General features: G+C 35.6%; 1 protein-coding gene across 2 annotated transcripts in view; it reads left to right on the forward strand.

Annotated features, from left to right (window-relative positions):
- Window positions 1-25581, forward strand: part of SLC17A6 (solute carrier family 17 member 6) — a 41958-nt gene extending 16377 nt beyond the window's left edge. For both annotated transcript variants that reach the window (XM_045484790.1, XM_045484791.1), the window contains exons 4-12: window positions 6254-6368; window positions 7316-7403; window positions 7947-8033; window positions 11010-11152; window positions 14798-14947; window positions 21509-21641; window positions 22045-22155; window positions 22667-22794; window positions 23519-25581. In XM_045484790.1, coding sequence (XP_045340746.1) covers window positions 6254-6368; window positions 7316-7403; window positions 7947-8033; window positions 11010-11152; window positions 14798-14947; window positions 21509-21641; window positions 22045-22155; window positions 22667-22794; window positions 23519-23854 — 1291 coding nt within the window. In that variant the 3' untranslated portion in view covers window positions 23855-25581. The remainder of the gene's footprint in view (window positions 1-6253; window positions 6369-7315; window positions 7404-7946; window positions 8034-11009; window positions 11153-14797; window positions 14948-21508; window positions 21642-22044; window positions 22156-22666; window positions 22795-23518) is intronic.
- Window positions 25582-26282: the final 701 nt, after the last annotated feature.

Genomic DNA, 26282 nt, shown 5'->3' on the forward strand with positions numbered 1-26282 from the left:
TTCATAATTGACTTATCTAATCTCCATGATAGCCCTTTGAAGTGTGAAAACTTATTATTTCCATTTTACAAATGGAAAAAGTAAGGCTTAGAGAATTTAAGTAATAACTTGTCCAAAGTTATAACTAGAAAGAAATTAGAGTTGGAATTTGAAATCACACACTGTAACTGCAGCTTTTATTCTTAGTATTATGTTGTGCTGTTTTTATGTCCCCAAGAAAAATATGGCAGCTGCTCAGTCAATTTGGTCAGTGAGGGCAGTCAAAATTAGGCCAGAGAACCTCACTTTTGGTCTTGATCCCACCATCAAATTACAATTTATATTTTGTAAGTGATATCATTTCTATCAGCAGGTGTTTCCATTCCATTCTTGCCACTCCCCTCTATCGTCAAAGGCAACCCCCCCCTTTTCTACCTATATCTACCTCTGTCCATTTTAGGCCTGTCCCCCCACCTCTGCCCCAGATGTGTCCTTTTTGTGATGTCTTCGGGGAATAGCTAGCATAGACCTGCTAAACCAAAGATTCTCAAGACAGGAAAAGTAACATCAGCATCACCTGGGAACTAGTTAGAAATGCAAATTCTCAGGACCCGCATATACCTACTGAACCAGAATCTGTGGCACCCAGAAATCTGTGTTTTAACAAGCCATCTAAGGTGATGATCATGAATGATAAAATCTGAAAATCACTATTTTATACTCTGGAACTTGTATTCCATACTTACTTCTATTTCTTCCATTTCTCTGTTAAAACCTAGACTTTGCTCATAGGAAGACAAAATCCTCTCTAAATAAGCTTCTCAATTTAATGACTTTGGAAAATAGGACAGGAGTAGAATCCTTTTTTCCTCCTCACTGCTGCTATCATCCGTTATTCAGCAAGTTTTTGTCCTTCAAAGTTGTTGTTATTTTATCTGGTGCTGCCAGAACAGTGTAAGTATTAGTTATGCTGCTGTTAGAGTACGTAGAACTTAGCAGTTAAGTATCTAGGATCTACAACCAGACTGAGTAAATATAAACCATAATTCTCCGCTTATATCTATGTGACTGTAGCAAGTTATTTAAACTCACTTGCATGTAGTCATTCTATTGTGAAATAAGGATAGCGATGGCAGCTTTCTGATATTATTGTTAGCTTAAAATGAGAATCTAGAACAGTGACTGACACACTAACAATTCAATAACCATTGGCTATTTATTATTATTTCTACTTGACTGACTCACATTTATGGATTTATTACTATGTGCCAGGCACCAGCCTAAGCCTTTTAAATGCATTATTTTTAGTCTGACAGCAGTCCTATGACATGTAATTTATTAATAGTTCTTTGTACAGATCTTAACACCCCCTAAATGCTTATAGTATGCCAGACATTCTTCTGGGTGCTTTACTTGTAATAATACATAGGTTCTGTTAATGTCCCCATTTTGTAAACCAGGAATGAAGCATAGTCAGTTAAGTAAACAGCTCAAGATCACTCAAGTAATAAATGACAGAAATAAACTTCAAACCCAGGCCTTAGAATCTGTGCTCTTGACCATTACACAGCTCTGCCCTTTTTTATAGACAAGGAATCAGACACCCAGAGAAGTTACATAACTTTCCAGTTACATAGTTATTAAATGACAAAGCTGGAGTCTTATAAAAATTTCTATACCATGTTTATGTCACTATTTCTCCTATCACCATTAGTGACTTTGGCACCTTGCTCCTCTGCAATCCATCATCTTGCCTAAATTTACATGGATCCTGATCACTTTATGTCTCCCTGGCCTTAACAATCCCTTGCCCCTTAATTCTGATCAGCTTTTGTGTTTACTTCACTTTAAGGGCTTGATCATCAGTTATCTTCTCTAATCACTCTAAGCTACATTATGTCCAAGATGTCATGGACTTACAGACTCTGCTCTTCCCCTCCTTGTTCAATCTGCATTTCCTCACACCCTCTGTACTAATTCCTTGTTCATAATCTCACCCTTGATGTTCTTACTTCTCTTACTCAGGCTATAGGGTACCACCATGTCCAGCCATTTTAAATAGTTTCTAGTTTCTGATATATAATGAAATCTCTTCCATGTTTTTGAACCTTTGCTGATCCATTTCCTCTTTTTGGAATTTCTCCCTCTTCCTCCACCTTCTTTCTCTTCTTCTTCCTCTCCTTCTCCTTTTCCTTGTCCTTTCTCCCTTCTTCCTTTTTCCTTCTTCCTTCTTCCTTCAACAATTCATCTTCCAAGGCCCAACCTGAGAGTATCCCTACGAAGGGCTTGCTTCTTGGTCACCCCAGCTGGAATGGTATTTTCCCTCTTTTGCTTTTCATTTGTACACCTGTTATGAACTTTGGCTTAAGCTGTCTCTTGCTACTTGTCTCGTTCTTTCTCTTACTACACCAAGGGCCATTCTTATGTTTTCTCCTGAGTGCGTAGTAGCATCATATTGGTGAAAGAGCATTGCTTTTCATGTCAGAGAGCCTTAGATTCCAATCTCCACTCTACTGCTTGCTTTTATCTTACACAATTCTGGTCTCCATTTTCCTATTTGTAAAATGAGAAGAAAGTGTGACTCAGAGAGGTAAGGATTACATGAATTAATGTAGGTGGAGAGTATAGTAATTGTTCCGTAAGGTTTAGCTTCCTTTTCCTCCTCACCACAGTACCCTACTCTAAATACAGTCTCACAAAGAATTGGAGTGTGAATGCATAAATGAATGTTGAGTGAAGTGGCTGCTTTAATTTTGGCTGTGTGTAGCACAGGAAGAGAAGGTGTGAAAGCTTCTCATACTGGGCAAGAATTTTGATAGATTTGTAAGTACTTGGATATTGATTTGGATAACAACTATATAAAAATTTAAAAAGAAGATGAGGTTCTGAAAAGTCTGATGGATTTCACTTTTAAATAGAAAAAAAAGTCAATGTGTTTTCATGATCCAATAGCAACTATAATGAAAAAGGGATAGTTAAAAGAATCTGGGAACTTGCAAGTGGGAAGCATTTAAACATGCCACATGATTATATTATTACAAACACTCTTCAGGGTGAGAGTGAGAAGTAAACTTTGAAAATGATCTATTGGTGTTTTATTTCAGGAATAGTAGTGTGAGTTCAAGTAGGTTTGTGAAGATTACTACTTAAATTTACAGTTAGAATCCTGAAACACATTACTGACTACATGTATGCATAATGAGATGAAAACCCTAGTGGTAAAATCTACTGGCTTTGGAATCAGACAGACTAGATTTGAACCAGGGTTCTTCTACTTGGAACTGATTAGTGACTTGTGCAAATGATCTCACTTATCTGAGGCTTAGTTTCGTCATCTATAACATGGGTATGTTAATAATATCCATGTCATTGGGTTGTTAACTGGCTATGGATTTTATGGCACGTGAAGTGTTAGCCTGGGGTTTAGCAAGGTGAAGAAGCATTTATTAGATTTAGGTCTAACTATAATGGATGCTTAATGAACAGTTCATAATTGATTCAGTTCTACTAGTGGGTGATTTTGTCCCCCAAGGGATATTTTGCAATTTTTGTAGACATTTTTGGTTGCTACAACTTGGGGACAAATGCTACTGCACCTAGTGCATAAAGGCCATGGGTGCTGCTAAACATGATACAATGCACAGACAGTGTCCCACAACAAAGAAGCATCCGTCCTGAAATATCAATAGTGTGGAGGTTGAGAAATCCTGAGCTATAGAATGGGTAAAAGTCATCTCTCCTGACATTTCTAGAGACAGCCATATTTTAAAACACTTCATGGGGCTCCTGAGTGGCTCGGTTGGTTGAGCGTCCAACTTCAGCTCAGGCCATGATCTCATGGTTTGTGGGTTCGAGCCCTGTGTCAGGCTCTGTGCTGACTGCTTGCTTAAAGCCTGGAGGCTGCTTCAGATTCTGTGTCTCCTTCTCTCTCTGTCCCTCCCCCGCTTGCATTCTGTCTCACTCTGTCTTTCAAAAATAAATAAATGTGGAAAAAAAAAAAAACACTTCAAATGGGGAGAAAGTGATGGTTGAAAGTTATATTCATAAAAAGTAAACTTCATGCATCATACTTTCAAAAAAATTATTGGAAAAGAAGACACACATATTAGATAAGCCTGGATATACACCTTACGGTGGTTTTTGTTTGTTTGTTGGTTGGTTGGTTGGTTGGTTTTTTGGCAAACCTTAGCATGCAAAATTATCACCTGGATTTCTTATTAAAACACAGATTTTCAGGCTTCACTCCCAGCATAGTCTGATTTGGAAACTCTGGTGTGAAAAATCTGCATTTTTAATAAGCATTTTAATAATCTGCATTTTTAAATCTGCAGCTGGTTCATGGACAACAGTTTGAAGGGATTCTTTTGAGGGGCTGAATGGGGTAGATGCATAACTCATACAAACACCTTCAAAAGTGCCGTCGCATTATGTAGCTCTGGTTCTCATTATCCTTAAAGCCTGCAGCAGGGTCAGTCTCTTTAGTATGGAGGATAATAAGCAAAGTGAGATACAGCTACAGGATACAGCAGAGTGAGTTTGGCAGGACCTAGACAGCCTACCCACATGACCAAAACTTCAGTGTCTTTTGCCCTTCCTGCCTTCATCCTGTTACACAGCTAAAACATTCATACTTCCAGAGCAGTAGAAACATGTGCATCACTCTGGCCTTTGGAAACAGGCACCATTTACCACTAGGTCCAGGAAACATGCCCTATACCTTTTCTCTTGCTTCCTATCAGCCTTAAAGGAAGCCTCCAAAATGTCCTGGGGTTTGCACACAGCCATGTTCGGATTGCATTTTTAAGAGGGGTTGAAATTCTTTCAGCTGGAAGGTAATAATCAATGACAATACATTTTAAATCAATCTTTGTACCAATTTTGGACTCTTATTTTATAAAGGCAGGTCATTGGGATTTTGCATTTCTTTTCTGAAAAAATAAATCCATGTTTGGCAGAAGTTTAATGTCACTGGATGGGTGGCATTTTAATAAGGGTAATCATTTTTAGAAATAGAAAGTTCCTCTTTTGTGACAGACATTTAGGAAATAAGTCATTCTTTGACTCAAACCTAAAGATACCTATTCAGCAAACAGCAGAGAGGAGGAATGGAACAGGATATTTACCTCCTGAGAAGCCGCTGAGGACAGGCAGATATTAGGTTACATGAAGTAAACAAAAGTATTTGACCTGATCTATGATTCATAGAAAAACAGCTGATCCACTTTAGCCTTTCATAAAGTCATTTCTCAAATTTCAGTAGCTGATTAATAATGACCAAGGTCCCTTTCAGAAACTCCAGGCTTTAACTCTTACACTTAAATGTGCCCCATGGAAGAATCAGAGCTTCTATGAGGCAACAATCTTCACTGAATTCAAGGCTCAGTGGTCGACTTGAGAAAACTTGCACAGGATGCACAAATTAGCTCATTAGAGATAGTGTGTTCCCATACTTCTCTGCAAGAGAATATTTCTAAAGCTACCCAGTTAAGGGAATATCCTTCTTACTTAGTATGAACATTGTGGAAGATATTTTGAAAACAAAGTGGGATTTTTGCTTATAGATAGATGAAGGTGTGAGTACCATAGCTAAAGCAATTCTTTTCTGACGTATTGTGTGTATGCACACAGCTAGAGGTGTGCCTCAGACACTATCCCCACTCACACAAAAAAGAAAGAAAAAAATACGTATTAAGTAATAGTTACTTTCACTATAAATACATGTGTTGCTGGATCCGATCATGAGATTTCTTGGGGTGTTTAAAATATAATTCCATTCATAACATTTTTATGTATATGCAGCTTTTAAGAAAGTTGAAAATAGTTGTATAATGTGAGACATAAGCCCATTTAGGCATTTATGATTTTTTTGACAACTTTTCAGTGAATATCTACTATGTGTCAGGCACTGTGCTGTATTGGGGATATAACAGTATACCTGGAAAAAAAAATCCTCTTGCCCGTAAGCAGCTTACATCGTAGACTGAGATATAAACCAAAAACATGTACAATGATTTGTCAAATATTTGCAATTTGTGCTTAGATCTATGAAGAAAATAAATACAAGTAAATATAACTGGATTTCTTGAGTCTTTCTTTTATTTCTTGTGCTTTAATAATACAACATTTCAAGATGGTCAAGGTTTTTATTTGTAGTGGCTAGTCAATCAAGTCCAGAACACATTTTATTCTTTTGGAAAAAGCAATGTACCTTAAAATTGCTTTTAATTAACTTGACCTGAGATATTTAGATCTGCTAACTCCTTTTCTTTTTCAGGGTTTTTGGAGCTGCCATACTTCTTACCTCTACTCTGAATATGCTAATCCCATCAGCAGCCAGAGTGCATTATGGGTGTGTCATCTTTGTGAGGATATTGCAGGGACTTGTTGAGGTATGGAACCGCAGGATGACATCATCTTAAGATTGGCATGTTAATCAGAACCAGCAGGCTATCTTTGTCTTGATCTACAAATAAACACTTTATAAGGTTGTGTCTACACAGTATGCTTAAAAATTGGAAAATTGGGCAATCAGATATTTTGTGTTTAAATAATACTAAAGTACAACTGTGACTGCTCGTCTCCTCTTCTCGAGAATTGAGTGGTATTAAAGAAATGTTTAATGACTATTTAACTTAAAAAAATAAAAAGGACAAACACTTTTGTTAATGTGCTATGATAAGAATTTTTGAGTCCGTCCTTTCCTGGCGATAACCTGAATTAATACCTTTTGGGAGTTTTATACCAAGTCCCCGTTGGACTCGAATCATGATTTGAGTTTTCACTAAAATGTTTCATTGACTATATTCTTTGGGAATTCAGAATTCTCCTGAAGTATAGTGAGAGTAGGTAAATCAGATAAGTATTAAAGCCCTTCTCTCCAAAAAAGAAAGAAAAACTTGATAGGATCAAAATAACACAAAATGGATAATTATTTTAAAGGTCTTAAGTTCTAGATACTACTTTTAGGAAGTGTGAGCTTCAAGGATCTAAGCTTTACCTTCTTCTGTATGGATTCCTTATATTTGGGAATCACTGTATTTAATGCCTCATGAAAAGGCCTCCCACATTTCTCAAGCTGTTCAGAGTTGCAGATGAATGGAGTAATACTTGAGGGTTGGGGAGAATTTGGACAGGTCACTAAAAAGCCATGTCTTACTTGATCTGGGCTGAAAGTTTTTAAGGTGAAATTTCAGGGAATTATCAAAGAGCTACGAGTAGCAGCTTTCTCTAATACCTTGGGCCCATTTGAAGGAGATAGCCTCAGAGAAGGGAATGAGCTTATTTTTCAGTTACCCTGCATCCTAAATGGTGATATATATATCTTCCCCCATCACAGGGCGTCACCTACCCAGCATGTCATGGGATATGGAGTAAATGGGCTCCTCCTCTAGAGAGGAGTAGATTGGCAACCACCTCCTTTTGTGGTGAGTACCACATGCAGATGGAATTATGGTAGGTAAAAGTTTAGGAACAACTTGGATAAGAACCGAAAGTCGATAAAGCACATCTCTAAAACCATTTGGGGTGTGTGTGTGTGTGTGTGTGTGTACATGAGGCAAGGTTTTTGACCACCAGTTCAATTTCTTTAATTCTTACTGGTCTCCTTAAATCCTCTATTTCTTCTGCGTTTTTTATTTTTCTAGGAGTTGATGATCCATTTCATCTAAGTTTTCAAATATATTCATAAATAATTTTATCATAGTCTTTTTACTTTATTTTTTATTATAGTCTTATTATTTTTATACCTCTTTTGTGTCTTAGGGAAGTAGGTCAGATACACTCGTGTAGTCCTGTATCACTGGCTGTGTATGTAGACATATATATGTATTTGTAGGTACAGGGGTACAAGTGTGCATGTACCTAAGTGTGCAACTATGGGTTAGTGGGAGCCAACCAATAAATGTGAGATGAAGTCAGAATTTGTATTTATTTCACTTACCTTCCTCCCATTCTCCCTTCTACTTTAGGTTCATATGCTGGAGCTGTGATTGCAATGCCTTTAGCTGGCATTCTCGTACAGTATACTGGTTGGTCCTCAGTATTCTATGTCTATGGTATGTTGCATTTCTCTACAATAAAGTTAAAAGAAATGTATGTGAACTAAAACAAAGTGATAGATCACTGAATAGACTCCTGCATTTACTCACATTTTCCCCATTAATAATCCTTTTTTCATATTTTGGGAAGATCAAGGAAAATGTCTTATCTTTATGATTCTCCCTACCTTGGTATTTATTGTTTTTAAAAACAATTACAGGGGCGCCTGGGTGGCGCAGTCGGTTAAGCGTCCGACTTCAGCCAGGTCACGATCTCGTGGTCCGTGAGTTCGAGCCCCGCGTCAGGCTCTGGGCTGATGGCTCAGAGCCTGGAGCCTGTTTCCGATTCTGTGTCTCCCTCTCTCTCTGCCCCTCCCCCGTTCATGCTCTGTCTCTCTCTGTCCCAAAAATAAATAAACGTTGAAAAAAAAATTAAAAAAAAAAAAAAGAAAAAAAATTACATTGCTGGTGGCAACGTTGACATGGTATGACATATATTGTCCTTGAATATGAAAAAAAGTTAGCTCTTGATTCATAGCCAATTAAGAGGAAAGAGCTAGGCAGCACCCACTTTTCTTTCTTTGCTACTGCTTTCTTAGTTATTCCCCTGACCCTGCCTTATCAAGGCTGAATAGGGGTAGAAAGCTGGAAAACAATAGTGGGGTTAATGCAGCAGTGCAGTTTTGTGATGAAATATTAACTGTCAGCTGCAGCAACAGACATTTTCGTCTTCATTATTCCAGAATTAAATGCGATGAAACCTTCAAATGGAAATAAAAAAGGACCCGAAACTCTAAGTCTGAAGTCCCTTTCTGTTCACTTTCTAACCAGAACCAGAAAGCTTACCCCTTGAAAGTACCCCTAATGTCTCTCTCTAGATTCTTTTTTTTTTTTTTTTTTGTAACAATCAGAAAAAGAGAAATATAAGAGAGCTGGATTCCAACTGATGTCACTGATTAATGCCATCTTTGGATGCGGGCCGAGACTGTGAAATATTAATGAAGTCATGAGGTAGAACCGGACAGTATCTGGCTGCTTCCAAATTTGGCATGATCCATTTCCACTTCAGAATGTTCTCATCAGAGCAAATTCTTATATTTGCAGAATATTATTTAATATGCTTTATATAGCAGGAGCTCTTATTCTGGTTCAAAAGCCATGGATGGGTTTTAGATTCATGAATGCCCAAAATTATCAGCCATACATGCATTTGTACATTTTTTCCTGGGGAGATATTTTTATCAGATTTTAATCCATATCTTTCATTAGATTTTCAAGAGTCCATAATTCTAAGAAATTTAAAGCACATGTGTATAGTTTAAAGCAAATGTAGTACAAGTTAGGATGGCCAGCCATTAAATCCTCTGATTTGTGCCTTCATTTAACCCATTACTTAATTGAGAATATGATGTGACAGTAAAGGAAGAATATTAATTTCCACAAAGCACTCATGAAAATCAATCCCATTATGTAAGTTGTATCTCATTTAATATTTATCACTGAATGGTACAAAATTTAGATATTAGATACTCTGAAAATATCACATTATAGCACTTGCCTACTGTGTGTAACAAAAATTAGGTCTTTGAGCCAGCCACACATTCACTATTAATAATTTAAAAATTAATAAGATATGAACTGAATAGTGGCTTACATTAAAACAGATAATGCATATATAGCAATTAGCTAAATGTCTGGCACTGCAGATGCATTCAGTTAGTGGTAATGATAATTACTACTGAATTACACGAGCTTTCATTTATTGAGTGCTTTTTTTGTGCCATCCACTGTGCTAGTTACTAGTTGCATTATCTCCTTTAACCCTTCTTTGCCACAGTCTTATAAAAAAAAAAAAAAGAGTCATCTCATTTTATAGTGGAGGTTTACGGAGATTTCATCATTGATTAGAGCATATATCTAATGAGTGACATAGCCAGGATTTGAATCTGGGAGACCCATATGCCACAACGACTACACTCTACCAAATGTTCACATACTATCTAACCCCCAGTTGTGTTTGCTGTCATGTTTGGTAATGAAAAAAAAAAGCACGGCATATCAAAATCTCTGGTATTAAGAAACAATTCTTAGAGATTGAACAAGCAGGAAAAAAGTATTAGAGAGATCAGGAGTATTTAGATTGTTACCCAAGGGATAAAGAACGGTAAGAGGCAAAAATAAATGACCATCCTCTGGGAAACCAGAATAAACCACTTGAAATTTTTTCTTTTATTAATTCTTTAGGTTTACATTGCACAATAAGGGCATGATTTAGTAGTGAAAGTGCTACAGAAAGGGATGGAGAAGAACTTGCAAACAGTTTATTGTATTTAACTTTCATCTGCCCAAAGAGTGATCCATAGGCAGCAGTGTGGTACTGAAAATGACATGGTATATAGTCATATAAAGTGTTAAATGTTACTACATTAATTAGAGAATTTTTTAAATGAAAAATAGCCACTTAGGCTAAAATAATCTAGATTTTATTTAATAGTCTGTTTACTAGATCTGGAGGTGCTAGTAGGAGAGTGAAAGGAGTATTTTTTTGTGTGTGGAAATACACTCACATATTCATATGGAAGGCAAATAAGAAAAGAACTCAACCTCTTTGAAGACAGGAATTTTGTCTTGTGCACCAAATACCTCTCACTTAGCAGAGTGCCTGGAATAGTAAGTGCTCAGTAAATGTTTGTTGGATGTATGAACATCTTCCAAACCATGCCATTCAATAATTGTTCATTGTGAGTTTCCCGTGTATCACTGTTATTTAATAAAGGGATAAAACTACAGAACCAGCCTTCAGGAAGGTTGAAGTCTAGTGACATAACACAAGCATAGATGGCTGAAGTCAGTTGGAGAAGCATAAACTCCAAATCACATTCTATAGAATGTGTCTGTCATGAGATTCCTATCATTTTATTCCAGCAAATGATGGTTAACTAAGGACATTTATGATAGATTTTTGCCTTTTTTCTTTTGAACTTTTGCTTGCAGGAAGCTTTGGAATGATCTGGTACATGTTTTGGCTTTTGGTGTCTTATGAGAGTCCTGCAAAGCATCCTACCATTACAGATGAAGAACGTAGGTACATTGAAGAAAGCATTGGAGAGAGTGCAAATCTTTTAGGTGCAATGGAAGTAAGAATTTTATTATGGTGTATATTCCTGTTCTTATTCTTCATCTCACCTCCCTTTGACCAACCAAACTACTTTCTGAGTCCCAATTCAACGAAACCAATTTGGTGTCAATCATGATTGTTTTCTTTCCTCCATCCATATTTTCTGAGTTAGGAATGGTCACTACTTTCTTTATCTGTAACTTCTTTTTTTCTTTATCTTTTCTCAATCATCAAATTTTCCCTTGGCTATAGCTAGGACTATAAACCTAAATAAGCTTTTATAAACAGTTCAATATGATCCATAATTTAAACAAATTCAACAAATATTTGTTAATTTCAGATCACAGGAAATGCCGGATCAGCTAACACAATCATGAAAAGGACTATTATTAGTGTATTGAATTGTCTAAATGTAGGTTTTACACATATCTATTTATGCTACATGTGGTTTAAGAAATCTTAAATCATTAGAATGTCAATAATAGCTGACATGAAAATATTCTTAGCATAATACAATCTTGTTATTGATAAAATCTTACAATTTTCAGGATTATTGTTATGAAGATAAAGTATTCATATAACATGAACCCCTTTCCTTATTCTGATTTGCTTTCTTGAATGGAATCTATGGAGACAGAAATGCATTCTGTGTCAATAATGCAAATATTTTAGTCCCCCTGACATTAATATATCATAAATATTAATTGGTAAATAGCCATCTGGTACTATTAAAAACTGGGGAACAAAACTCACGTATTTAGATAGGTGCAATAATTCAGCACCTGAACAGAAACTCAATTTCCTTATGCTGAGAGATAGAAGGCACCATGCATGGCTGAAGAACCAGTGTCTCTTAACATTATGCTTCTCTTTCTTTTAAAGGCTCCTCTCCTCATTCGAATTGTATTTTATTCCAGCAGATTCTCTACTTCATTTGTTAGAGAAGGCCTGTCTTTTACACCTCATCCTAGGTTCAAAGGTCTATCAGCCACTAGTGTTGAGGCCTTTAATGACTAGGAAAAATCCCATATTGGATATCATACAGAAGTGAAACTTCAGTACTTAAAAACAGTATTCTTATGGTAGTCCCATGAATGGGACAGACTGGCATTAGAACTTTCCCCTTCCTGTTTCCTTCTGTAAATGGCCTGATGGTTTCTAATGGTGGCTACTTAGGGAACAAGTGGTGATGTGGGGATGGCGTGGGTGTTGGCAGTGCACTCTGGTGCCCACCAGCAGTGGTCGCTGTGCACAGAAGCTAAATATAGGCTGATCCATGGTGAGTTCAGAATTTACCCTCAATTTCTAGCCCAAAAATGATCTGATCGGCCTATATTTTCATTGTTTAATATACCTCTTTTACTTACCAGTTCTTGAGAGATTGTGTGTCTAAATCAGACATATGCTTTTAAACAGTTAAAAATTTAGTCTAAGTGAAAACCAATTTCTGGAAATGACATTAAAAAGAGCAGCTGGTAGCTTGATAAAACAGCATAGATAATCTCAAACTCCCAATTTCCTTACCTTACTGCTTTTCTGAACATAGTATTTACTTCTTACTGATGTTTTATACTTTCTTGAAATCCAAAAGAAAATTAAAAATGAGATTATATTCCAGTTATGGTACTTGGACTTTAGTTATTTTTAGCTTTTTATTGTGAACAAATTTAATATATAGCAAAGCAGAAAGAACAGTAACAGAAACATCCATGTCTCCACGGCATAGATGCTACAGTTGTTAACATCTTGCCTTATCTATTTCACTTTTCTTATTTCTGAATGATTTCAAAGTAAATGAGGTATTAAAACACTTGACCCACAAATACTTCATATGCCTCTCTAAAAAAATAAAAATCCTCTTTCACAATTTAAGGGCTATTATTATACCTAAAACAATTAAAAATAATTCCCTGATAGTGCCTAATACCTAGATTGTATTCAAATTTCTAATACCCAGTCCCAATATGAACACCTGGTCTATATTCATATGCCCTGTGCAGCTATTTCTTTGGAATCTGCATCCAATTAAGGATCACACATTGCAGCTGACTGTATTGTCTTTTAAATCTTTTTTTTCCTTAAAAAATTAAATATAACATGCATACAGAAAAATGCATAAATCTTAAGCAAACAACTTGCTTAATTTTTGTAAACACACTTATGAAGCAAACAGCCAGGTCAGTAAGTACACTGTTATCAAAATGGTATAAGCCCTCCTACGACCCCTAACAATTTTTAAGGTATAAAATTAGATATATCTTACATTTGATGAAATATTTTACAACCTGAAGAAAAAAGTTCTTAGCAGAGATGTTCCAGGTCTGAAAAATAGAAACACTTTCCCAGCAGGAAAAAGTTATTTACTTTTAATAATATTCTGAAGTTATTTCTCATACAAACATAATAATACAATGCTGACATCCCTGTATTTGACAATTTTTATTACCTGTGAAATAAGCATATTTATTTGGCATTGTTTTCCCAGAGCATATTGAATTTTAAGAAATTCATTTATGATGTTGTCACTGGATATTTTTATTCAAAGCCACAGCACTCATTATATGTTATTAGGCTGTGTTTTTGTTTTTGTTTGTTTTTCTTTTTTGTCTTATATATATTTGTGATCACAAAATATAATTTCTTACTATATTACTTTTAAAGTGATCTTGAAAGGTTTGGTTAGAGTCACAATCAAGACTAGCAATTCTAAGGTTCTATATCCAGGAATAATTACCAAATCTGTGCAAAAAATGGTTGTCTCTTCTTTTACTAATTTGGTCGGTTCAAGGATCCCAACCTCGCGTTAAACAGAGTTATTTTAGGCTATTGTTTCTTCACCAAACTCTATTTTGACATTCAAAATAAGGTCATTGAGAAAGTGCTTGAGAATAGGAGAGACATTTTCAGGTCTGAAAATATTAGTCTTGAGGGGGAGAAGAAAATTGCTTTATGTTTGGGCATATAGAGGATCTTTAGGAATATTAGGTATAATTTTTTAATGGTTATCATAAGCAAAACCAATCATGTTTAGGTTGTTAATTTTGAAATGTTTTCAATATCACAAATAACTAATTATCATGTGCCCATGGTGTGATGGGTGGCCACTTTAATCCAGCTGTATACTATATGAGTTTTACAGAACCTTGCACTTTAGCATCACAGAATTTATATTGAAATCCATTGTCTTTCAAGAGAATTTATAGATCTGTAGTCATATTATTGACTTTAGATAGGGTCTAGAATATTGCACTCTTATTTTTTCTTATTTTTCTTCTAACTATATTGGATTTTCAATGTTTTAGATGAGATATTTTGGATACTAACAAGGTCACTGATATGGCAATGATCTTTAGCTAAGTCATGATCTGTCATTGCAAAAAAACGTCTTAGCAACTAGGATCTGTGCTTTTGGAATTGTTTTCTATAACATAGGATCTTACATATTCCTAAAATGTGAACTATCTAATCAGAAGAGGCTGATATCTTTTTTTTTATTCCAATGATTATTCATGCAGCAAAGATTAATTAGACTTGCAATGAACTGTTCATTACCTCCTACTCATGCCCCAACATATACATCCTGAAAATGCAAAGCACTTATTATTCCCATTTAAGTTAGAACATATTTTAAATGGTCAGAATGGCTCTCTGTTTGGGATTTCAGAAATTCAAGACTCCATGGAGGAAATTTTTTACATCTATGCCTGTCTATGCAATAATTGTTGCAAACTTCTGCAGAAGCTGGACTTTTTACTTATTGCTTATTAGTCAGCCGGCATATTTTGAGGAAGTCTTTGGATTTGAAATCAGCAAGGTATGTAAAAATTATCCTGTTTAACTAGTGCATTATTTTTGTGTTCAGCTGAATATTAAGTTTCTTTGCCAACATTCTATCTTCTAAATTTTATAAGTTACTCATTTATGTGTCATCTATCTAACAAATAACTTCTGGGAAAGAGACTGAGTAAGGTGTTTGAATGTCTGCTTCATTCAGCTGTCTGCTAGAAACTGCTCTTTGTTGATGGAAATACAGGCAAAATCAGCCTGGTCTCTGCCCTCATGGAGCTTATATCTCAGTTGGGGTGTGTAGCTCTGGAGCCTTTCCCCTGTAAAGAAACATAACTTTCTTTAAGTCTCAGATCAGAGATAGTGTTACAGTGAACAAAAAATGGAATTGTATTTATACAATTACCAATCTCTTCTTCAATGCTTTCAAAAATCTGTCTGGCTCTCTTTTCCATGTAAAAGTTTATTTTGATTTGGTCCTTATTGATAGACAAATGGATAATGAAGATGTCATACATAACACACACGCATACGTGCACACGTGCACACACAGTGGAATATTATGTGGCCACAAAAAGGATGAGATTGTGCCATTTGTGACAACATAGATGGACCTAGGGGGTATTATATGAGATGAAATAAGTCAGACTTTGAGAAAGACAAATACCTTATGATCTCACTCATATGTGTAATCTAAAAAAAACGAAATGAAGAAACAAACAAACAGCAGAATCAGATGTGTAAATACAGAGAACAAATTGGGGATTACCAGAAGGGTGGGGAATAAGGGATGGGCACAATGAGTGAAGGGGAGCAGGAGATACAGGCTTCCAGTTATGGAATAAATAAGTCATTGGATTAAATGACGCAACATAAGGAACACAGTCAATGATATTGTAATGCCATTGTGTGGTGACAGATGGTAGCCACACTTGTGGTGAGTGTAGCAAAATATATAGACTTGTGGAAGCACTTTGTCATACACCTGAAATTAATGTAACATTGTGTGTTAACTACACTCAAGTAAAAGAAAAAAATTTAAAAAAATTCCTATAAACTTAAAAAAATCTCTCTGGCTAAAAGATTTGAGATAGCAAAAAAAAAAAAAAAAAAGCTGAAAACAATCTTATGTGCCATTTATTTATTCATTTTACAAGCTTTTGTTGAATATGAGATGTGTAGGATTCAGAAATAAAAACATGGTTCCTGTCCGCAAGAGTTCACAGCTTGGTGGTATAGACGAAAGCAATTAGTTACCAGTTACAGCACAGTATGCTAAATGCTACAGACATTCGTTCGTAGCTGTGAAAATGTAATCATTTTGAGATATTCCATAAAGATAAAATGAAAATGAAAATACAACTTCATATTTATAGAAGGATTTGAAATTTACAAGGTCCTTTCATATTCATAAACAACCTTGTTTGGTTGACCAGCTGGATAACTATCATCATTTCTATTGATGAGGAAACAAACTAGGGAAGGTATTTAAATTGCCTATGGCCAAGCTGATAATATATGCCAGGATCGAGTTGAAGCCCTGATCCTTTAATTTATGTTTCATTTCCCTTTACTATGCTATTCAAATTCAGGTAGACCCTATGTTCATTTAAGCACTTAGCAAAGTATCTGTTGAATACCATCTCTGCCAAGCCCTTTGCTGAGTACTGAATACACTTGTCTGTGCTGGCAATGGACTTGCCATTTCTCTTCATGTCATTACATATGTCCAGCTGGGCTCGCTATTCATATTATGTCTCTACTTGAAAGACTATCAGAGGCCTGGAATTGAAGAAAACCTGAGTTTAGGAGAAGCTATTCTAAGAGCTCTTTTGTAATCCCTGTTTCTAAGGAAACTGTTTCCTCCATTCCTGAGAAGAATGGCTGCTTTAGATAGGCCTCTTCTCTCTAGAGCTGATCAAACATTGCAGGGTAGCCTTTGGAAGCTCTGAGAGGTGTTATACTTCTCAACAAAGGCTGCTGGAGGTGTGAGTCCATTTTCATAATCTAGGACAAATATGACACTGAGACGCTATTAATAAAGTCAGGTCTCATGGGGAAAAATTGAAGGAGCCAACTGATGTTAATGAAACTGTGTGGTCATTCTGGCCCTGTAGCTCCACTTAATTGAAAATGCTTGAGTAAAAGCATGATATTTTGCAAAACCTAAATACAATAACCAAATGAGTTGATTTGATTCACTTACTATATTTTTAACTAAAATTGTAGGTAAATTCTACACACACAGATTGGCTTGAAAATTTTCATTATACTGGCTTAAAATAAGTCACAGACTTCCTTGAAAAATGTGTAAAGGAAGTAGTAAAATAAATAGAACATGGGTTTTGGATCCAGGCTGGCATGACTCTGAATCCAAGCTGTACAATAAACAATACATAACCTAGTGCTGATGTTTGAATGCTTGCCAGCCCCAATTTTCTCTTGTACAAATAGTTCCATTAATATCCTCTTTCAGAACTCAGCGAAATGTAAGCAAACTAAAATATTTAAATGGAGAGGGCGCAGTTGGTTATGCTCTGGCTTTTGATTTCGGCTCAGGTTGTAATCTCATGGTTGGGGAGATCAAACCCCGTGTCAGACTCTGTGCTCACAGCATAGAGCCTGATTGGTATTCTCTCTCTCTCTCTCTCTCTCTCTCTCTCTCAAAATAAATAAATAAATAAACATTAAAATATATTTAAAAGGAGGATAGTTTTCTACAACCTTAGTTAAATTGAGTATCTTGCAGACTCAATGACAAGTATAATAGCTTAATATTCAGGTAGACTGACTCAGGTAAAGCAGAAACATACACACACACACACACACACACACAGACACACACACATATATGCACATATGTATGTTGAAAATGGTATATCAAGGGAAGGCCAGTGCTTGGATTAACCAGTCCTTTGAGAGGTCAGGTTACAAGAGATAACAAGTGACAGGAGACATTGATTTCCTTTTGAGTTTCACATTTAGGGGCAGAGAAGAAGTGTTGAGTGGCTGCTCTTTGTTGCGTGGTAACCTGCCAATTTCTACAAGGACTGTGACACAGGTCGGGAGAGAGGAAATCCATACTGTGAAGCACAAAGAGGAGAAGCACAAAGAGGAGGGTGCACAAATTCTAATGACCTGGAGTTTCTATGAAGAACCAATCAGTTATAGTCTATATATACTGATAAAAAACTATATCTATATATATAGATATAGCTATCTAAACTCTATCTATCTATCTATCTAAGTATATATATCTAATTATATTTAGATGTAAAAACATTTAGCCTTGAAATAATGAGCAAAGTACTGTGTGTTTATCATAAATAATGATACTCCCAAAAAGTCTTGATCATTCTGATAACATGTGATCGCAAATGATTAATTATGATAAGTCACCAAAAGCTGAGAAGATAGTTGAATAAGTTACTCAAAGTTCTGCAACTTGGCCCTGATGAGGTCGCATACAGAATATATAAACATTGTCTAAGGAACTGGGAGATTCAGTACCTTCAAATATTAAGTCAGCGTGCTAAAATATTCTCAACTTCTGTCTCATTAACCTTGAGATTGTTAGCTTCTTGTACTTCCCACAGTGTTTTCCTGAAAGAATAAGTAATAATCATAGCTTTATTCTTTGTTTATCCAAAGGAATAAAATGTTTATTGAGTAGATAGTAAATAGCAAAGGGTGTTCAATTTGAGAACTTTTCAGATGTCTCACACACTGGTCAAGATGCAGGCCAGTTGTGTGGACTTCAGAAATGCAGTCACTCTTAGGCTTTGTCTGCCTCTGAATATCAGACACACGACATACAACTCTACACAAATCCAGCATGGTGTATTTCAGAATGTTTTCTTGTCTGATGGTTTCTCTCTACACAGTGGTTGCTTTAAATATATCTACTGTAGTTAAGAATAAAGAACACTCTGCTTTTTTCAAGGTGCTGTTCTGAAAAGCAATGTTTGCTTTAATGTCAATTTAGCTTATACTTTTACTTCGTTCACATTTGTGGAGCCTCTACTAAATGCCAGTTTTTTTTTGGGGCGCCTGGGTGGCACAGACGGTTAAGCGTCCGACTTCAGCCAGGTCACGATCTCGCGGTCCGGGAGTTCGAGCCCCGCGTCAGGCTCTGGGCTGATGGCTCAGAGCCTGGAGCCTGTTTCCGATTCTGTGTCTCCCTCTCTCTCTGCCCCTCCCCCGTTCATGCTCTGTCTCTCTCTGTCCCAAAAATAAATAAACGTTGAAAAAAAAAATTAAAAAAAAAAAAAAATGCCAGTTTTTTTTAAATATGAAATTTATTGTCAAATTGGTTTCCATACAACACCCAGTGCTCATCCCAACAGGTGCCCTCCTCAATGCCCATCACCCACTTTCCTCTCCCTCCCACCCCCCATCAACCCTCAGTTTATTCTCAGTTTTTAAGAGTCACTTGTGGTTTACCTCCTTCCCTCTCTGTAACTTTTTTTCCCCCTTCCCCTCCCCCTGGTCTTCTCTTACATTTCTCAGGATCCACATAAGAGTGAAAACATAAGGTACCTGTCTTTCTCTGTATGACTTATTTCACTTAGCATAACATTGTCCTGTTCCACCCACATTGCTACAAAAGGCCATATTTCATTCTTTCTCATTGCCAAGTAGTATTCCATTGTATATATAAACCACAACTTCTTTATCCATTCATCAGTTGATGGACATTTAGGCTATTTCCATAATTTGGCTATTGTTGAAAGTGCTGCTATAAACATTGGGGTACCAAGTGCCCGTATGCATCAGCACTCTTGCATCCCTTGGGTAAATTCCTAGCAGTGCTGTTGCTGGGTTATAGGGTAGATCTATTTTTAATTTTTTGAGGAACCTCCGTACTGTTTTCCAGAGTGTCTGCACCAGTTTGCATTCCCAACAGTGCAAGAGGGTTCCCGTTTCTCCACATCCTCTCCAGCATCTATAGGCTCCTGATTTGTTCATTTTAGCCACTCTGACTGGCATGAGGTGATATCTCAGTGTGGTTTTTATTTGTGTTTCCCGGATGAGGAGTGACGCGGAGCATCTTTTCATGTGCCTGTTGGCTATCCTAAATGCCAGGTTTTGAACTGAACTAAACGTATTCACACATGTTAACTGGTTTTATTTGATTTTTCTTTCTCAGATGATTAATAGTACTAACCATAAATTGTTAAAAGCCCAGTTTTTTGACTCAGGTGAAAATGGCTCAATATTTGGTTCTGGAAATCACTTAGCCCTTTTAAATTACACTCTCTTCATCAATACGAGAGAATATAATAAACTTTCATCTGGATAAAAGAGATAGAATTAAATAACTCATATATTTAAGCTATTTAGGAGTTATTTACTATCTCAATTAATTATTGTAACAGCCTGACTCTGTGTTTGTGGTACTATACTTATGCCATTGTAAAATACAGCAATCTTTGTCTTGAACTTTCAATGATCTAACATGGAAGACGTTTTTATACACAAATAATAGGCTTTTTCCCAGTACTTATAATTTGCCAAGAACTGTGCTTCAAAGTATACTTAGGGAAAACACTTCCTTATATGTTTATATTCAAAATTTACTAAGTCCATGTATACAATTAAAATGCGTTTTCCTCATACTTCCTGCCTTCATGATGCCTAGAGAAGAGTACCTTGCACATAATTACTGGCCAAAAAATGTGTGTTGAATTGATGCTTCTAGGTTAGATACGAGCTATTTCGTATGAAATTAATACAGAAACTATATACCACTGCAGGACAATGTGACCAAAAGATTGACATTTGACATAGAAAATACCTAAAATTAAAGAACTTATTTTCATTTTCCGGGCTAAATTTAGCTTAGAAACTAACTATGAAACTCATAAGAGATACACATTTAAATTGCACTTAAAGTTTTTAGCCTTATTAAGAATTAAAAAAAAATTTAAATGTAGCCTTTTCCAGCCTTATCCAATATGTTTCTTGTGCCTCTGAGTCTGTCTCTGTCTCTATCTCTCTCTCACCCACTAATGATGAAGTTTTCCAAACACATTTAAGAATATAATGGGGTGCCTGGGTGGCTCAGTCGGTTAAGCATCCGACTTCAGCTCAGGTCACGATCTCGCAGTCCGTGAGTTTGAGCCCCCCGTCGGGCTCTGGGCTGATGGCTCAGAGCCTGGAGCCTGCTTCCGATTCTGTGTCTCCGTCTCTCTCTGCCTCTCCCCCGTTCATGCTCTGTCTCTCTCTGTCTCAAAAATAAATAAAACGTTAAAAAAAATTTAAAAAAGAGTATAATATGGGCACATAAATGTGAATCAGTCTCTGATAAGATTCAAGATCATTTATTCATAAACTCAAATTTTACTGATTCATCACACAGAAAAAAAGCATTCTCTTCCAAAAGACAAAAAGTAAATTTACTTAGCTTTTCTCATTTATTCTGTGGAAGTTATTGCTTATTCTAGGACTAAGTGGTCATTTGGAGACAGTATTTTATTTCCTTTCTTTTTCCATAAAGAGTTTATGATGGATTCAGAAAACCAAGACCATTAAGTTGCCCATATTACTTATGGTCACATGTATGTCTCTTCTTTTTTTTCCCCTTCAGGTTGGCATGCTATCTGCTGTGCCACACTTGGTAATGACAATTATTGTACCCATTGGAGGGCAGATTGCAGATTTTCTAAGAAGCAAGCAAATTCTTTCAACAACTACAGTAAGAAAGATCATGAATTGTGGTGGTAAGTACATAAGTGATGTTAAGGACATGATTTTGGCTCACAAACTGCTGATCTACAGGAGTGAGTAAATTTTTCTGTGCGTATCAAATATGCAGCACAATTTGTGTCTTCGTTGTTCATTTATAATCATTTCTCTATCTTCAAATTTTCATAATTTCTAGTTTTAAGTAACCACATAACCAACTTTCCCTGCCCACCACTGAAACTGAAGATTGTCTTCAATGTTTTTATTAAAATGAAAGGCTTCAGTAATCCCTGTGCATATACTGTTCTTATTATTTTTAAAATTGACTTCCTGAAATGGTTTGCTATGTCAGATAGGCATGAACGTTTTTAGCAGTTTTAGCTCATTGGAAAAATTTACACAAATTTGTGAAGTGTTTCTATGTGTTTGTTTCTGAAGGTTTTGGCATGGAAGCAACACTGCTTCTGGTTGTTGGCTATTCTCATACTAGAGGTGTAGCTATCTCATTCTTGGTACTTGCAGTGGGATTCAGTGGATTTGCTATTTCTGGTAAGATATGTTTTTTAAATTTATAAATGTAACACCCTGATTTTTGCTGTTAATACACACACACACACACACACACACTTTCCTTTCCTCTTTAATATTCTGACTGTTGAAAAGTTACTTATAATATTTCCACTAGAAAATAAAAAGAATAAACATTTAGAAATAATTACTTGGATTTGTTACTACTAATTTCTCTCCTGCTTACCCTCCTCCTCCTCCTTCTTCCTCTCCTTCTTCTTGTCCTTCTTCTTCTCCTTCTCCTTCTCCTTCTTCTCCTTCAGAGAAAATCTCTCTGTAGTGTGAGCATCACATTTTAAGTATTGTGTAAGAAATCATACCTCATACTCCCATTATATCCCTGAGCTAGATTATCAAAAAATACTTATTGAGCACAGGCTGTATACCTAGTATCTTCTAAAGAGGGCGATGAGTGTGGTAGAGAATATTCTACAGTCACCCACTTCTAAGAGGGTTAGGATTCTCTGAGTTTAAGCTTGTGTGTATGTTTCAGGTTTCAATGTTAACCACTTGGATATTGCTCCGAGATATGCAAGTATCTTAATGGGCATTTCAAATGGTGTTGGCACATTGTCAGGAATGGTTTGCCCTATCATTGTTGGTGCAATGACAAAGAATAAGGTAAGATGGAAGTGTTAGTTTTAGAAGATTCTCTCTTGTAAAAAAAAGTTCCTGTGTTCTGTTTGACATTCTCTTTGTGGTCCTGTCACCAGACCTCTGAGTAAGGGAGATAAATGAGGCTCAGAAGAAAATCTCTCTCGAGGAACTCTGAGGAAGGTTTCTTTCCCAACCAATAAACAATATGGTTTCCAACACCTTTTAATATTTCTTATATTTCTGGTTTGGCGAAACAACAAAAAAACTTTTTTCTCTTAGCTTATTAGAACATGAAAATAGAAGTCTTCTGAGCTTTATTTGGAAATGTCAATTCAGAATCCACAGGTATCAATGGAGAATATTATTATCAGGTATTTGTCCTTATATGTAGAGCTTCAAAATTATGGTTCACCAAAAAGAAATAAACAAAAGAAATAGGAGGAAAAAAATATAAGTACATGAATGGAAATTAAAAGAGAGATTATGGGTATTTTAAAAATTAGTAGATCACAGATATATTTGGAGTTTTATTTCAGATCCTGAGATTTACAAAAAAATGTTAATTAATGAAAAGTCATAGGATTATGGAAAATTTCTATCACAGTATTTGCTTTATATACTCAGAAGAGGGGTTTCCCCTAAAGATAGCATTGTATGAAAAGCTTGATGGTGGTGCATTCAAAGAAGATGTTATGCTTTTTTAAACACAGGGAGTTTGTTCTCACAATGCCAATTTTTGTCACTACAGTCACGTGAAGAGTGGCAGTATGTTTTCCTGATTGCTGCCCTGGTCCACTATGGCGGAGTTATATTTTACGCAATATTTGCCTCAGGAGAGAAGCAACCCTGGGCAGACCCTGAAGAAACAAGTGAAGAAAAATGTGGATTTATCCATGAAGATGAGCTTGATGAAGAGACAGGGGACATTACTCAAAATTATATAAATTATGGTACCACCAAGTCTTATGGTGCCACAACACAGGCCAATGGAGGTTGGCCAAATGGTTGGGAAAAGAAAGAGGAATTCGTACAAGAAGAAGTACAAGACTCATACACCTATAAGGACCGAGATGATTATTCATAACAAAGCTAATTGCTGGATTTATTTTTAGTGTTTGTGATTAAATTAATTGTGATTGCACAAAAATTAAAAAAAAAAGTGATGTAAACACATAAACATATCAACCAGGCAACTCTTGCTATAAAAACGAATCAAAAAAACAAACAAACAAAGAAAAAAACTCATGAAGTTTCCATCAAGTGCAATCTGTAGAAGTTGTGAAATGCCATCACTTCCATTCAGGTCATCCATTTTTGCGTCTGTGATTTAATGGTTGACTGGTCAAAATTGTAGAAGCAAGTAGTTACTCTTTGGATTCATGTGAGCTAAAACTCATCACCATTTAATAAAGCACAACTAAAACAGTTGGCACATCCCATCCTACAAAGGTTAGGAGCCAAAGCTACTTGATCATGCAAAATGCACTTATATATTTGTTACACTGTATTGCAAGGTATCATGCAGAAGTCCTGTTAAGAAAACTAAAGATGTCATGTTGGCTGCATCAGGTGTTGGCAACATTTATTGAATATAAATTATAGAGTTGATATATCTCTCAATTAGAGAAGAATATTGTGGGCTAGCAACTAGCAAGGTGTACTAAATAATTATTGTTATTACATAATGTGGAATATTTTGTTGGTTCTGAAAAGAAATATCTTGCAGTGTTTTATATGAAATGCTTGTGCGCATATACTTATATCTGTGAAAGAGAACTTGTAAAGTGGGGGGTATGCTTCATGTTCTTCCATTCATTTACCTAACAGTATAAAACACTTCACACTTCAACAAAATCTGACGTTTCATGTAGCATATCACATAACTTTTTTGCAAAAAAATATAAAAAGTAAATAGACTTTAATGTATTTTTTATTACAACTTTGTACTGGTTGTAACTTGCATTAGAAAAAAAAAAGATACACATGCCATAAAGAATCTAATAAGAAATTTACTATGGAGATATATCCCTTAAAATGCAATATTAACAACAAAAGAAATAGAAAATTGTTTAGATATTCTTCTTCCTTAATAATGAAATACTATATTAACCTTGTGCCACAGAGCTATATATAATATGAAAAGATAAACTTAATAGAGATACTGTAAGTAGACAATTTTATTATTTAAAGTCCCATTTAAAAGATCTTTGTCTTAAATATATAGGACAATAAATTATATTAAAAATTATATCTATATATATATCTGTATATCTTATACATATCCACACACAAAAACATAATAAACAATCTTCACAAAAGACCAAAAATAGCATACACCTCATGTTGGGTTAGGGGACTGCAATTTCTACTTTCATAGAGTCATAGAATTTTAGATGGGGGCAGAGGCATTTTGCTTGTCATTTCTTAATATAACTCAACAGGAATTGCAACATTTGTGTTCCAAGCAATAAGTGCAATGCATACAATTTCCTGTCTGTATATTATCTTCATTTTGCTTGTGGTAGCTGTCTGGGTGGTTGGAATGATTTTTTTTCTTTCAAAAAGTTGACATCAGACCTCTTTATAATGTTCTAAATGATAATAACACATTTCCCAATTCAATGCAAAATATGATTGGTGTATTTAATTGTCTACTCTGGATATTTGATCTGTTCATTGGTTCATTGTACTGTGCTAGTGACTGGAAATCCCGCTACTGCAAATAGAAAACATAACATTTGTTTTAAAGATGCAAACCATCCCTGAACCTTGAGAAAATAAAAACATCCTTTGCTTTGTGTCTCAAAGTGATGTAATGTGATCATGGCTTTTGTTGTGTTGAATGAAAAGATATGGACTATCATTTTGTTGCTGCAAAAAAAAAAAAAAAAGTTAATAAAATGCTCTATTTATCCTTTTGTAAAAATACAATACATTAATTTGGGTTTATTTTATTTAGTTTGTAACATTAATGCAAATTTAACTTTTGTGTGCTCCAATGAGGCCAAATCTAGGCTCAAGAATAATAATCTTTTTAGCTACTTGAGATTTAATGGAAAAACATGGCATTCTTTAGATTGTATGGGATGTGGTTCCCTAGACAGAGTTTTACATCAAGGAATAGGTCTCTGAGTCAAACTCTATCTTTCAGTGATGGACTTCTCATAACATTTGTGCTAAGCTTAAAAATTTTTAGGAAAAAATTCAAAAGTTGTCATGTCAAGGATACTATACAATTTGGATTGCATTTGTTGGTTGTGCTGGACACTGTCCTAACCATTCTATTTAAAGTATCTCACAAAACTCCACAATGACCCCCAGTAGTTACTCTTTTTATTCCCAGATTACAAAGGAAGAAACTGAAGCTAGTAAAGGTTAAATAAGTTTCCCAAGGTAAAACAGAGTAACAGCATCATAGGGTATAATGTGTCAGCCAAACCAGCAAGCGGTGAGAGAGATTTATCAAGGTAGCGGCCAGTGGAATGTCTGTGTTACTGGAAAAGTGATCATTT

The sequence above is a fragment of the Leopardus geoffroyi genome, chromosome D1 (genome assembly GCF_018350155.1).
Source record: "Leopardus geoffroyi isolate Oge1 chromosome D1, O.geoffroyi_Oge1_pat1.0, whole genome shotgun sequence".
Taxonomy (NCBI): Eukaryota; Metazoa; Chordata; class Mammalia; order Carnivora; family Felidae; genus Leopardus; species Leopardus geoffroyi.